Source organism: Myotis davidii, unplaced genomic scaffold, assembly GCF_000327345.1.
Source record: "Myotis davidii unplaced genomic scaffold, ASM32734v1 scaffold243, whole genome shotgun sequence".
NCBI classification, from domain to species: domain Eukaryota; kingdom Metazoa; phylum Chordata; class Mammalia; order Chiroptera; family Vespertilionidae; genus Myotis; species Myotis davidii.
Genome location: NW_006295183.1, coordinates 424648 through 436918, shown reverse-complemented (window position 1 = coordinate 436918; position 12271 = coordinate 424648). Strand labels below are relative to the sequence as shown.

The following is a 12271-nucleotide window of genomic DNA, read 5'->3' as shown; positions in this document are numbered from 1 at the left end:
GGTTGACGGGCGGAGGGCCTCACTATCTGCCCTCAGAAGGGTCAAGGAGTCACTGAGTGGAGGACGGGCCTCCAGCTGCAGAGGGAGAGATGCCACCATGAAGATTAAAGTGGAGAATGGACCTTCCTGGGGGCAGGGGGTCACTGGAGAGAGCCAGAGGTCATCTGGTGAAGCTCAGTCAGCGGTCAGCAGATCTGGTGGGGCCCCTGTGGTGACATTGCCCTCTCCTGCTCCCTCCCTCCGCATCCAGTGCACAATGTCACTCATCTACCTCATCGTGGAGGATGTTTTCCTGCTCATCAACTACTTCAGCTTCAGCTACTGGTTTTTTGTGGGCCTGTCTGTGGCTGGACAGCTCTACCTTCGCTGGAAGGAGCCCGAGCGGCCCCGGCCTCTCAAGGTCAGTGGCTCTGGGCAGACGAGAAGGGTGGGCCCTCTCCCAAAGGTGCCTGCTTTTCCATCTCGTTCCCCCATCCCACATTACCTGATATCTCACCTCCCTTCATTTCAGCTGAGCCTGTTTTTTCCCATCGTGTTCTGCATATGCTCCTTGTTTCTGGTGATTGTGCCCCTCTTTGGAGACACCATCAATTCCCTCATTGGCATTGGGATCTCCCTCTCCGGAATCCCCGTCTACTTCCTGGGTGTTTACCTGCCAGAATCCCGGAGGCCGCTCTTTGTCCGGAATATCCTGGGTGAGCTTCTTTGCCTGTCATCACTGGTTGTGCGTGTGCGTGTGCGTGTGCGTGTGTGTGTGTGTGTGTGTGTGTGTGTTCACAGATGCACGGGAGAGATGGGCATGGTAGCTGGCTTCCTCCAAACTAGTGATGTGCTAGAGGCCATGAGACCTGACTGCCCCACATGACTTCTTCCCTTTTTATCTTTATTTGACCATTTTACTTCTATCTTTAGACTCCTATTTGGGGGTTAAAACACTACCTCTTATAGGTGCAATCTAAGTGTGAAGACTCTGCTTGGGCTCGGGCCTGGGGATGCTGTGGCTGGTAGGGGGTGAGGGGCAAAGCCTGGCACGGGGTACCCAAGGGGGAGATGAGCAGGAGCCACAATGTGCTGGGAACAGCCTTGTGTTCAGACTGGGGTTGTAGCTGAATGTCAGTTTACTCAGTTCTCTTCTCTTCCCATTTAGCTGCTATCACCAGAGTCACCCAGAAGATTTGCTTTTGCGTCCTGACTGAGCTAGATGTAGCCGAAGAGACGAAGGTTGAGAGGAAAACTGACTAGAGGCCGGAGGTGAAGTCCCCTGAGGCCTGGAAGGTTTTACCGGTGGCCACAGTCACCAAAGGCCGGATGGCGAGACTGTGCGGACCCAGCCCTCTGGTACTAAAGGAGCCTGTGGGCACACGTTATGTATGTCAGGGGGTTGAGGGCTGATGGCTTCCTCAGGTGCTCACTCTCATTGGTAAGCTATGGGAGACCGAGTCTGGGGCCAGCATGAAGGTGGGGGCGGGGAGGGCTTGGGGATGGTTGTTGAGTTTTGTTCCTGCTGGGTGGTGTGTGTAGCCCTTACAGACACTTGGTGAGTTGCACTAGGGGAAGAGGGAGTGCTAGCTAGGTTAGCTGTGGCCGGTGGTTTCTAAACTTGGTACTCGAGGTTGGAGCCAGGAGTCTCTACAAAGGGGCTGCTTTTATGACAAGTTTTCCTCTGACCAGGTCCAGGCACCTGACTTCAGAGGCCTGAAATGCTACCATTTCTTCCTCGGGTTCAAAATCCTTCCCTGGGGGGAAATGGTTGTATTCCATTATTTATTTATATTATTTAATCCAGAACACCAATTCTAGGTGAATCCTGGTATTCATCTGCAGGATGCAGTAGGTATAAATGCAGAGTACCCAAAGATGAGTCCCTCTGTCCGCAGAGGTGTCTCTACGTGGCGGTGGGTCAGACTCTGACCGCAGATTTTTTTTTTTTTGCTTCGTTTTAGCACAATCTTCTGTTGAGTCTTACCTGCACAGGTGAACTTTAAAGATTTTTTTACTCATGTACCAATTACACTTTAGCATACGTTACAAGCACCTGGGGTTGTAGCTGACACATGAACACATTCATGCGTCAGAAGTCTGGCACGACCGTTGTTTTGAAGGAGAATCCTTTATTTCACTTGAGAGCTTGTCTGTGTTCTAGATGCTAAAGTCCACCGCTGGGTTTCTGGTACGAACTTTCAGAGGACAGAAACTTCTCGTTCCGGTACATCACCTGAATTCTCTCGGCTGTCCACGTCTCCTGGACTTGAGCCACCAAATAGCTTGTTCCACTCGCGAAGGGTCGGTGTGAGGGGCTGCTGTGCAGACCCACGCAAGCCCTCCCAGGTGCTAGACGTGGTCGTTTTCTTTTTCTGGAAACCTCACACCAGGCCGCATCCGCTTGTCCCCGACACCAGGCTTTGTTTACACTGAGCCGCCTTGGTGTGGATCGCTGGGACAGTGCACTCCTCTCCCGCCGGCCTCCTGGGGCGAGGTCTGGTGGGGCTTCAGTCTCAGGAAGACCTTGGTACTCCTGGGGACTTCTTTTTTCCCGTGGAGATCAGTGAAGACTCCGGGAAAAAAGCTGCTTTAACCTCAGTCTGGCTCCTCAGCAGACTGCACGATTGGACATAACGAATTCTGGTGCTCAGGCTGCTCTGTAACACCCAGGTCAGGCAGAGCAGGTTTGGCCTACTGGATGCTCCTTCATGGGCAGCTGGGCTGCACTGGCTTGTACAACTCTCCTAGGGTGACCTCAGACCAGATCACCCTGGGCCCAGAGAACCTGCTGGCTTGGCACACCCATGGGCTTATCCTTACGGTTTGGAATTGACCAACGGTAAAGACAGGCAGCACGAGGCCGTCTCCCTTTCTGTTTTTCTCCACCAAACTGGCCCATCTCAGGCAAGGGCGTAACCTCGGTCAGACCTGCTCGATACAATTTAAGGGAGCATGCTCACGATTGCTTTTGGTTGAGGGCAAGCATCTGTGAGAACATAGGGGGCCACTCCTACTATCATGGGTTGGGGATTTGCACTGCAAATTCCTGTCTCCAACAGGGAGCCCATACAAAGGGTGACTTGCCTAGACTATGTACACACGACTCTTGTCTGAGCCAAGCTGGCACCCGCTCCAGGGATCCTTTAGAGCTAATCCTTGAAGTAGAATGCGCTTGCTTTGAGGACCCGAGGCAGGCTTTGGCTTCCTCCACTCAAGCAAATGACCAGCTCACCCCAGGAACTTGCCGTTTCCCGTTGGCTCCTGGGAAAACAAGGGCCTCCATACCCCAGGTGCCCTAACACTGGCCTAGTGAGCCATGTCATCCTCCTCCCATTAGTGGATGGCGACTGCATTCTTCCCCTCTGTGCTGCGTACAGACTTCCTAGAAACCCTCCTGTGGGAGGGAAGCCAGACTTCCTCCACTCCAGCTTTGTGGGGGAATTAATTTCCATGAGGGTTTTGTTCCTCAGCCTCATTTCTTCTCCTGGTATGCTAATCCCTTTTGCACTGGGTACGGTTTGTGAAGTTGTTAAGCCCTTTAATGTTGGCAAACTTTAATGAGCACATAAATAGCAATGAACACATCATATTGGTACAGAGTGGTTTTTAATCCTTCTTTTACGCCTATAGACTAAGATGACTAGTGTCGATGTACATTTAAGTTGCTGCCTCTTACTTGTGACACTGAATTGTACCTTTGTGGATAGTTAGGGTGGGAAACCAATAGTCTGTTGGTTTTAGAGCCACAAGAGTAGAGCCTGAGCACACATACACATACAATTTAATCATTTTGCCAGGGTTAACAACTCTGTGTACATAGGAACCGATGTAGATAAATGGGCTTAGGCAGGATGGGAAAGTAGATGCTTATGAAGTCTTTAAAAGATGCGGGAAGACACATCCCTGTGTAATTCACCTTCCCCTGTGATAGTGAGTGTGCGCCATGGGGCAAGAGGGCACGTCTTGAATAGAAGGTTCTGGGTATTGATTGCCCTATACCTGCGCTGTCCAGTACAGTAGCTACTAGCCACATGTAGCTAGTTGAAAAATTCCTCACACTAATCACATTGAAAGTGCTCAGCCACATGTAGCTAGTGGCTACCACTGCACAGGGGATATACAGGACACACTCGTCTTTGCAAAAGTTTTACTGACAATGAATGCTACATTAAAGACTAAATGCCAACTCAGTCTGAGTTAAGGCATCTGTGCTTTGGAAGGGGTAGGGGCAGAAATGTAAATTCTGGTGGAGAAATTTTGTCCTATTGATAGTTTTTGGTGAGTGCTGTAAATAGTTAAACATTTCTTAGTGGAAAGCTAAGTTCGGGATGTGTTTCCCTTTTCCTAATTTGCTTTAAGTCCTGTGTGTCTCAGGTCAATTGTGAAACTTTTATCTCACTACTCCCCCATTTTTGGTGGGGGCAGGAAGGGGAGAGGGAGCACAATGGAAAACATATTCAGATTGACAAGGTTTTAAAGGAATTACTTGCTCCCATAGTTAGTGTTTTTACTAAATGCAGAGTATCACATTCATACATACCCTGCTCCTTGGTACCATTGCTAACGAAAGAGCAATCTTTACAGTCATTATCATAGGAAGCAGGGAGGTAGAGACAACTGTCAACCAAACCCCTCACAGCTCAGGCAGATTCTTCCTCTACTGGCCATTACTACTCAGTGTGTGTTCCTACAAGAGACCCACTGTGGCCCTTCTACATTTTCCCGTCAAAAAAAAATCAGGCTTTTACTGGGGGCGGTGCCTGGTGGCATGGGAAAGTTGAACCTAAGTTCTCATGAAACAGCCTCTCTTCCACTTACTGGCTTTAGCATAGAAGAGCAGGAAAATGCCTAGGCCAGGAAGCTTCATTTTATGTTTTTTTGTTTGTTTTTTGTCCCCTAGACTGTAGGGTCACTTGAATGAGGCAAAGCATCCTACTATTAATGGAAAAGAGATACTCCTTCAGCACACGTTTTCACTGCTATGATGGTGCTGTTGGACATGCTTTCTCCTTCCGTGTGTTATGCCAGGAAACCCACTACCAGGGTGGCTGATAAGGCAGTCAGAGCCCTCAAGGGCCTGTGATAGATCCTCAGTCCGAGTCCAGGTCATGAGTGCTGTCATAGCCAAACTCCTTCTGCACATCCAAAGGGTATTTGCTCCACACCTGTGGTCTGCTACTGCCTCTCTCCTCTTCACTGAGGCCGTTGCATTCATCAGAGCCTGGAATGAGAGAAAGGGGGTGGACTCCACCTGCATCATTTTTTTTTGGCGACTGTGAGCTCCTTCCCATCTCAAAAAGGTCCGGGTTTTTTTAAAAATAATTTTTTATTGATTTTTAGAGGGGGGGAAGGGAGAAGGATAGAGAGATAGTAACATCGATGAGAGAGGAAGTTATTGATCAGCTGCTTCCTGCACAGCCACCACTGGCGATCGAGCCTGCAACCCGGGCATGTGCCCTCACAGGGAGTCGAAACAGTGACTCTTGGTTTCTGGGTCGATGCTCAACTGCTGAGCTACACCAGCTGGGCTGGTTTTGTTTGTTTGTTTTTTATTTTGGTTCATTACTTAAAAATACTTGCTCAATAAAGAGAATTCAAGGGAACAATTCGAAAAGATCTCATTTCTACCATTTAAACCAAGTCTTTTAACATTGGGATATTTTGTCATTTCTCCCATAAGTATAGAATTTTTTAAAAATATAATAATAGTTGTAGTTATATTGTAAATATAATGTTGAACCTTGCCCCTTTTAATATATTATGGGCACTACAGAATATTCTGTAGTTTGATCTAATCGTTCCTCCATTAACAGACACAAATAAATTCTTTTTGTTGGCACTTAGAACCTCTCCAATACTTTTTTAAACCGAAGCAGAGACACTGAGCTACATGTTTCACTTAATCTCTACCAGTTGATGCAATATTCTCATTTTCTGGAGGGAAAATGAGGTTCAATAAGATGAAGTAACTTGCCCAAGATCCACAGCTAGGCAATGATAGAACTAAGGATTTGAACCCACACCTGACTGACATTACATTCTAATACCCCCCCCCCCCGCCCCGCCCCGGCTCAAACACTGGTCTGTGGGTCTTCTATAGCTCCAACAGCTTATGATTGAGCTGCACGAGCTCAATGGAGAAGGAAAGCTAGCTAGAATGGATCTGTCTTCTGTACACATGCCTCAGTCTTGGATCCCAGCAGTCCCTCCCCAGCCAAGGCTGCCACCCACCTACCTCTGGAATCATCTCCGTCACTGCTCTCCTCCTCTGGGTACTCATTGCGCCAATTATTCTCACTATTCTCATCATCTTCATCTTCATCTTCATCTTCATCAACGCCCTCTAGTTGTTTGCCATCATTCACCTGCACATCTCAACACACACATGAATGTAAGTCAAAACATCTAAGGTTACGCTCTGGGGGAAACTAATATCAGACTAACTTGGAGAGGCTACACTTAGGCTACAAGGGGGAGATAAAGGCCCTATTCCACTTACAAGTCCAACTCCAGTGATCACATTCCTGGTGAGACAGACTAAAGGAACACCCCAAAGTAGGGAGGAGAAACAGCTCTGAGCAGGTGATGGTAGTGACCTTTAAACTGTCGGAGGGATTATGGGTGATGCCAAAGATCAGAACCAAAATCCAAGTTTGAGGGGTGCAGGAAGGCAAAAGGAGGGCCTATGCATGGTGCACAGGATGGGTGTCTGATTCAGATTATGGTGGTAGAGTAGGTGTGGAGTAGCGTGCTTTTCTCATAAGAGTGTGACAGGTACCACCTTAACTTCTCTCATTATTTTTACATTTTATTTCTTAAAAATATATGTGTGTCAATTTTAGAGAGTGAAGAAGGGATGGGGGGGGAGATACATTGATTGGTTGCCTCCCATATGTGCCCCAACCAGGGATGAACTCAAAACCTGGGTATGTGCCCTGACCAAGAATCGAACTAGTGACCTTTTGGTGCAAGGGATGATGCTCAACCAACTGAGCCACATTGGCCAGGACACTCATTAATCATTTTAGAATTTGTTTTAAGAATGACTGTCAGGAAGTTAGTAGTTCTTTGTTTTTTTAAATGCAAGTTGGCTTTCTTAATCCATTATTTTCTGCATTATAAGATGCAATTAAAAAGGTTTTGTTCTCATATTAAAATTCCTGGTTTTGTCTGTATTTTATTATAAGCTCTCATACATTTTCCCCTGAGAATGGGTAGATATAAAAAATAAAGATGTTGCCTAACTGGTGTGGCTTGGTAGTTGAACACTGGCCCATGAACCAAGAGGTCACTGGTTAGATTCCCAGTCAGGGCACATGCTAATGTTGGGGGCATGCTCTCTCTCCCTCTCCCTCTAAAAATCAATAAAAACATTAAAAACAACAACAGAGATTTACAAACTTTGTAAAAGATTCATTAAGAGCAAAAATTATAGACTCCCAAAATTCCCTGCATTAAAACCAGGTTCCTAGAAGGCATTTAGAATAAATTTTTCCTTTTAAGTAAGAACAAAAAGAACTAAGGACAGTGTTGACTAGGATTAGAATCCAGGGAGGCAGAGTACCCTGACTAGAGAATGGCTTAGGTTGCCTCATGCCCTCATGCCCTCATGCCCATAGGTCCCCTTACCAGCTCCCACTCCTGGCTTAAGGGCTGCACAGAGAGGATATTCTCAATCCATCCTGGAGTGGCCGTCTCCAAGTAGTAAATGTCATACACATAGTCATCCTTCTGTTCCTCCCGGGGCCCGACACTTGGTCCATCCTCAGATATAGTCAACCGCTCGCGGATCAACTCTACAGAATTGCAAAGGATCACATCTGGGTCAGATACCTGCGAAGAAAACAGCAGATAACATGCATGAGATTAAACATGGGTGTTCAAAGAAAAGGAACCTAAGTGTTGGGTGAAGGAAGCCTCCCTACAGTTCTCTGTTGGATTCAATAGTCTTATCCCCATGGCCTGTTTAATTAGCTATGAGATTAAAAAACTAAGGATTTCTCAAAAAAGTGATGTGTGGTTCTTCTGAGATAGAAACTTGCAAGACAGACTTCTACTCTTTTGTGCTCGGCTGATGCAAGAGCACGTGTGAAGACCTGCATGTGAAGACTGGCCTGTGGAGAGGCGAGGGCCAGCAGAGCTTGGAGTCTTCCCCTAGGTCTTCCCGAGCTCCTTTGTTACGATGTTCTCCCTTTGGGGATCTGCAGACCCACAGTAGCACCTCTTTAGCTGACTCCTCAGTGGGCCTGCATTTTGTGTGGCCTATAGGGAACCTACGGACGATTCCTGGACTATCATGACTACTACCAGCCATCACCCACCACTTGACTTGCCCACACTGACATCCTGCTTTTAATCATAACCAGGAATGGATCCCTCTATAATCCTTTTCTTGCTAGAAAGAATAGCTTCAAGATAGATTGACCCAGATTGGAACTGGCCAAGGTAAGATGGACTCTAGGTCCAATAGGCTGTGTTATGCAGGGTGGCACAGGCCAATTTGGAAACCAAGGGGACATGCTGCAAATGATCCCCCTGCAAACGATCATCACAGGAGCTGTGCAGCTGAAACCATATGCCCTATGGGAAGGAGAGGCGTACCATGGAGAGGCAGACAAGGGGAGACCAATGCTCTCTATCACAAGCTACAGGGAATTAATTCTTCTTTGTTCCAAAGTCAAAAGGAACTAGAGATGTCAGTTTTTGTGTAGAGACTTGAGTGACCTAAAAGCTGTTCATTAGGAAAGCTCTGGCTCCAACTCACAAGTCCCAGCCCTCAGTCCAGCAAATTATGCAGCCGTATCCCTTTGCTATAGATTTTTCAAATTTCCTATAATGAAAACATTGTTTTCATATAATAATAAATTATTTTAAGTCTAATCTATGCATGCTTACCCATATTCTCAATTATAATACAGACAGCATTTCCTACCACTAAACATATATAATATGTACTTTCCCATCTCGCCAGTCTTCATGGTTATTAATTTAAAGTTCAGGCAGTTGTATAGTCAATTTCTCAGACATAATTTTAGCCTCCATGTTTAACACTGCAATGAATATGAAGTTTCCTGCATTTGAAAATAGAGATTAAAGTACCTAGGGTTTTTGTGAGGATTAAATGAGTTAAATAATATATAACAACAACAAAAAAGAATATATAACAAGTACTTAGACAATACTTGATGTATAGTAATTAGTAAACAAACAGCTTTTGTTAATACCACAGCAGTTTGCTTCTGCTGAATTATTTCCCTAGGATAAATCCTGGGGATGAAATTATTAGATAAAATGAACCAAACCTTTTCACCTTTTCAGACACCCTATTAAGTAGTACTTTATTTGCTTAAAACTTAAATTTCTTTAGAATTTTGAGTGACTTTGAGTCCAAACAATAAAAATAAATTTAAATAGTTTTAAAATAGACCGTAAGCTATTGTTAGCCATGCTGTTTTCCAAAAGACAGGCATCAATTTTAAGCACTACAGCCATATACCATTTTAATCACAGCCTTGCCAGCAGTGCTATCGACAACCTTTCCTCTGCTGGTTTTAGTAGGGATAAAACCTCAATTTTACTTTCAGCTTAAATTCATATTTAAAATTTATGTGAAATATATTTATATTGATTTCAGAGAAGAAGGGAGAGAGAGAGAAACATCAATGATGAGAGAGAATCATTGATCGGCTGCTACACATCCCACATTGAGGATTGAGCCCACAATCTGGAAATGTGCCCTGACCAGGAATTGAACTGTGACCTCCCTGGTTCATAGGTTGGCACAACCATTGAGCCACACTGTCTGAGCTAAATTCATGTTTTTAAAATAATTACTCTGCAAATATTTGTGATATGTTTATAAGTTTGTATTGCATTGTTGGGTTGGGAAAATTTGTGTTCACACCTTTCAGTTTATTTTCTTATAAAATTGAGCTATTTAATTGATTCCACTGAATATTAGTGTACTTTTAAACATCTGATTGTTAACTCATCAGTCAGTCTTGATTTACTTTTGGTAAAAGTTGTGGCTATTGCCCCAACCGGTTTGGCTCAGTGGATAGAGCGTCGGCCTGCGGACTGAAGGGTCCCAGGTTTGATTCCGGTCAAGGGCATGTACCTTGGTTGCGGGCACATCCCCAGTAGGGAGTGTGCAGGAGGCAGCTGATCGATGTTTCTCACTCATCGATGTTTCTAACTTTCTATTCTCCCTTCCTCTCTGTAGAATATCAATAAAATATATTTTTAAAAAAAGATGTGGCTATCAATATCATGCTCAAGTTGCTATCGGGTATACTAGCACGATGATTAACTGTTCTGCCTGATGTATTTTGAATTAAAATTTCATTTTTTACACTTAAAGGACTATTAAAAGGAGTGAAAAAATTTTAAATGTTTACTAAGAGGGGTAGTAACGCCTTAGGTCAGTGGTCGGCAAACTGCGGCTCGCGAGCCACATGCGGCTCTTTGGCCCCTTGAGTGTGGCTCTTCCACAATATACCACATGCGGGCGCACTACCGCCTGCGGGCACGCACGTACAGTGCGATTGAAACTTCGTGGCCCATGCGCAGAAGTCGGTATTTTGTGGAAGAGCCACACTCAAGGGGCCAAAGAGCCGCAGTTTGCCGTCCACTGCCTTAGGTTGAGAATTTTCTATTTCTATGATATTATTGCATGCAGACTTTGGTGGGTTTTTTTTTTGAAGATACAAAACAAACGTATTAGATGTAATGTAGTGGAAAGAACACTGGATTAAGTGTGCATTTGAGACCTGACTCTGCCTCAGACTTGATATGGTACCCAAGACTAGTCCTTTAACCTCCCTCTGATGAGTTTGCCCATCTGCTCTGTCTTTTCCTTGCTCAAAGTCCTCCATTAATACCCTATTCAGGATGAAAAGGCCATGGGTCTCTAGATCCTTCCCCCAAATTCCTTATTACTCTTCCCTCCAAGTTCACTGGGCTCCAGGCACATTGACTTTGAAAACGTCAGACAAACTTTGTTTGAAAGCCTTTGTGTTTGTAAGTCCTCAGCCTGGAATGCCCCTCCCCAAGATATCCACAGTGCCCTGCCACTCACCTCATTTAAGTCTTCACTCAAATGTCCCTTCCCCCCCGCCAGTGTGACCTCTGAAATGGAACCACTCTTTTCCTGCGCACCATACCCCGCCCCCTTTACAGCCCATATCACTATCTGACAGTGAATTTACTAGTTTCTCTCTATCTGAATGTTAGGTTCACTGCTCTACCCACAGAACCAAAGAACAATGCTTGTCACATAGCGGGCGCTCAGTAAATACGTGTTGAAGAGAGAACCTAATCTGTAAAATCGAGGCTAGCAAGCCGGCGGGATCATCCGTTAATAAAAGGTGAAGCCATGTGCATCTCAACTGTGTGCCGTCTTAGCGCCCAGATTCCTGGCACTACTTGTCGGGAGAAGCCCAGCTCTCCTCTGCGGGGCGTGCACTCACTTTGCAGGAGGCGGTGGCCGCGGGGGTGGGAGTGGTGGTGGTGGTGGCGGTGGCGGCGGCGGCAGTGGCAGTAGCAGCGGCCTCAGGGTCTCCTTCTTCGTGGACCAGATCCAAAAGTTGGAAGCCTGCATCACCGCCGGCTTCTGGGTTTTCCCGCGCGTCCTCGGACTCCAGGTCATCCGAGAGAAGGTCCGTGGGTCGGCGGCTGGAGACTACCCTGTAGCGACCCTCCTGCTGGATCTTCCGAGTCGACGCGCGGAGGTCGTGGCGGATACGCTGATGGGTGCCCCAGGGTGGGGGCAGAGCGCGCAGGAGCGGCTGGACCGGGTCCTCCTGGAGGGCAACAGGGAAGGGGAGCGGCGTAAGCAGGGGATCGGGTGGGGGTCAGGGAGACAGTGTCATCCCGGCGGCGACCTCAGAGCCCCTCCACTCAGGCTCCACCCCCGCCCGATACCTGGGAGCACACGGTAGCCACCAACTGGAAGACATTTTTCTCTGCTGCTTTCTCCAGACCCTCGGGGGGCGTCTTTTGGACCGCCAACTCCACCACATCTTTCCGGAGGCGTTTACAGGCGAGGACCAGGGCCTCCGCAGGCTCCTCGCTGCGCTTCCGCTTCACGCGGAGTATAGCCGTGCGACCAGCCTCCATAGCGGCGGTCGCGAAGCAGTGTGGGAACGCGTAGGGTGCGACAGGAAAGACTTCAGGTTCTACTTCCGGGTCCCGTCCCCAGCACGCTCATCCGGCGTAAGAAGGTCCCGCCCCCTTACGCCGGCCGCGGGAATGCGGCCCTGGCGGCGGAAGTGTGCGGAGGCGTCCGCGG

The 12271-nt window shown here is 47.0% G+C and overlaps 2 protein-coding genes across 4 annotated transcripts in view; one reads left to right on the top strand and one right to left on the bottom strand.

Annotated features, from left to right (window-relative positions):
• SLC7A6 (solute carrier family 7 (amino acid transporter light chain, y+L system), member 6) overlaps positions 1–12271 on the top strand; it is a 40585-nt gene that overhangs the window by 24654 nt on the left and 3660 nt on the right. For 2 of the 3 annotated variants that reach the window (XM_015567827.1, XM_015567828.1), the window contains exons 8-10: positions 251–400; positions 512–695; positions 1148–2433. In XM_015567827.1, coding sequence (XP_015423313.1) covers positions 251–400; positions 512–695; positions 1148–1242 — 429 coding nt within the window. In that variant the 3' untranslated portion in view covers positions 1243–2433. Of the gene's footprint in view, positions 1–250; positions 401–511; positions 696–1147; positions 2434–12271 lie in introns of those variants that run through there. The other variant, XM_015567829.1, reaches the window with a different exon arrangement.
• SLC7A6OS (solute carrier family 7 member 6 opposite strand) lies at positions 3520–12153 on the bottom strand. The gene is made up of 5 exons (XM_006769748.2): positions 11905–12153; positions 11451–11783; positions 7612–7815; positions 6218–6347; positions 3520–5203 (listed from the first exon to the last, which is right to left on the bottom strand). Exons 1-5 carry the CDS (start codon positions 12097–12099, stop codon positions 5073–5075), a joined length of 993 nt encoding a protein of 330 aa, XP_006769811.1. The 5' UTR covers positions 12100–12153; the 3' UTR covers positions 3520–5072.

Bases quoted from the DNA above. Each gene is read 5' to 3' on its own strand.
- SLC7A6OS (XM_006769748.2), bottom strand. From the start codon at position 12,099: ATGGAGGCTGGTCGCACGGCTATACTCCGCGTGAAGCGGAAGCGCAGC. The intron at 6,348-7,611 runs GTAAGGGGACCT...TGAGATGTGCAG, and splicing joins TAAGCCAGGAGTGGGAGCTG to GTGAATGATGGCAAACAACT. The intron at 5,204-6,217 runs GTAGGTGGGTGG...CTCTCATTCCAG, and splicing joins TGACGGAGATGATTCCAGAG to GCTCTGATGAATGCAACGGC.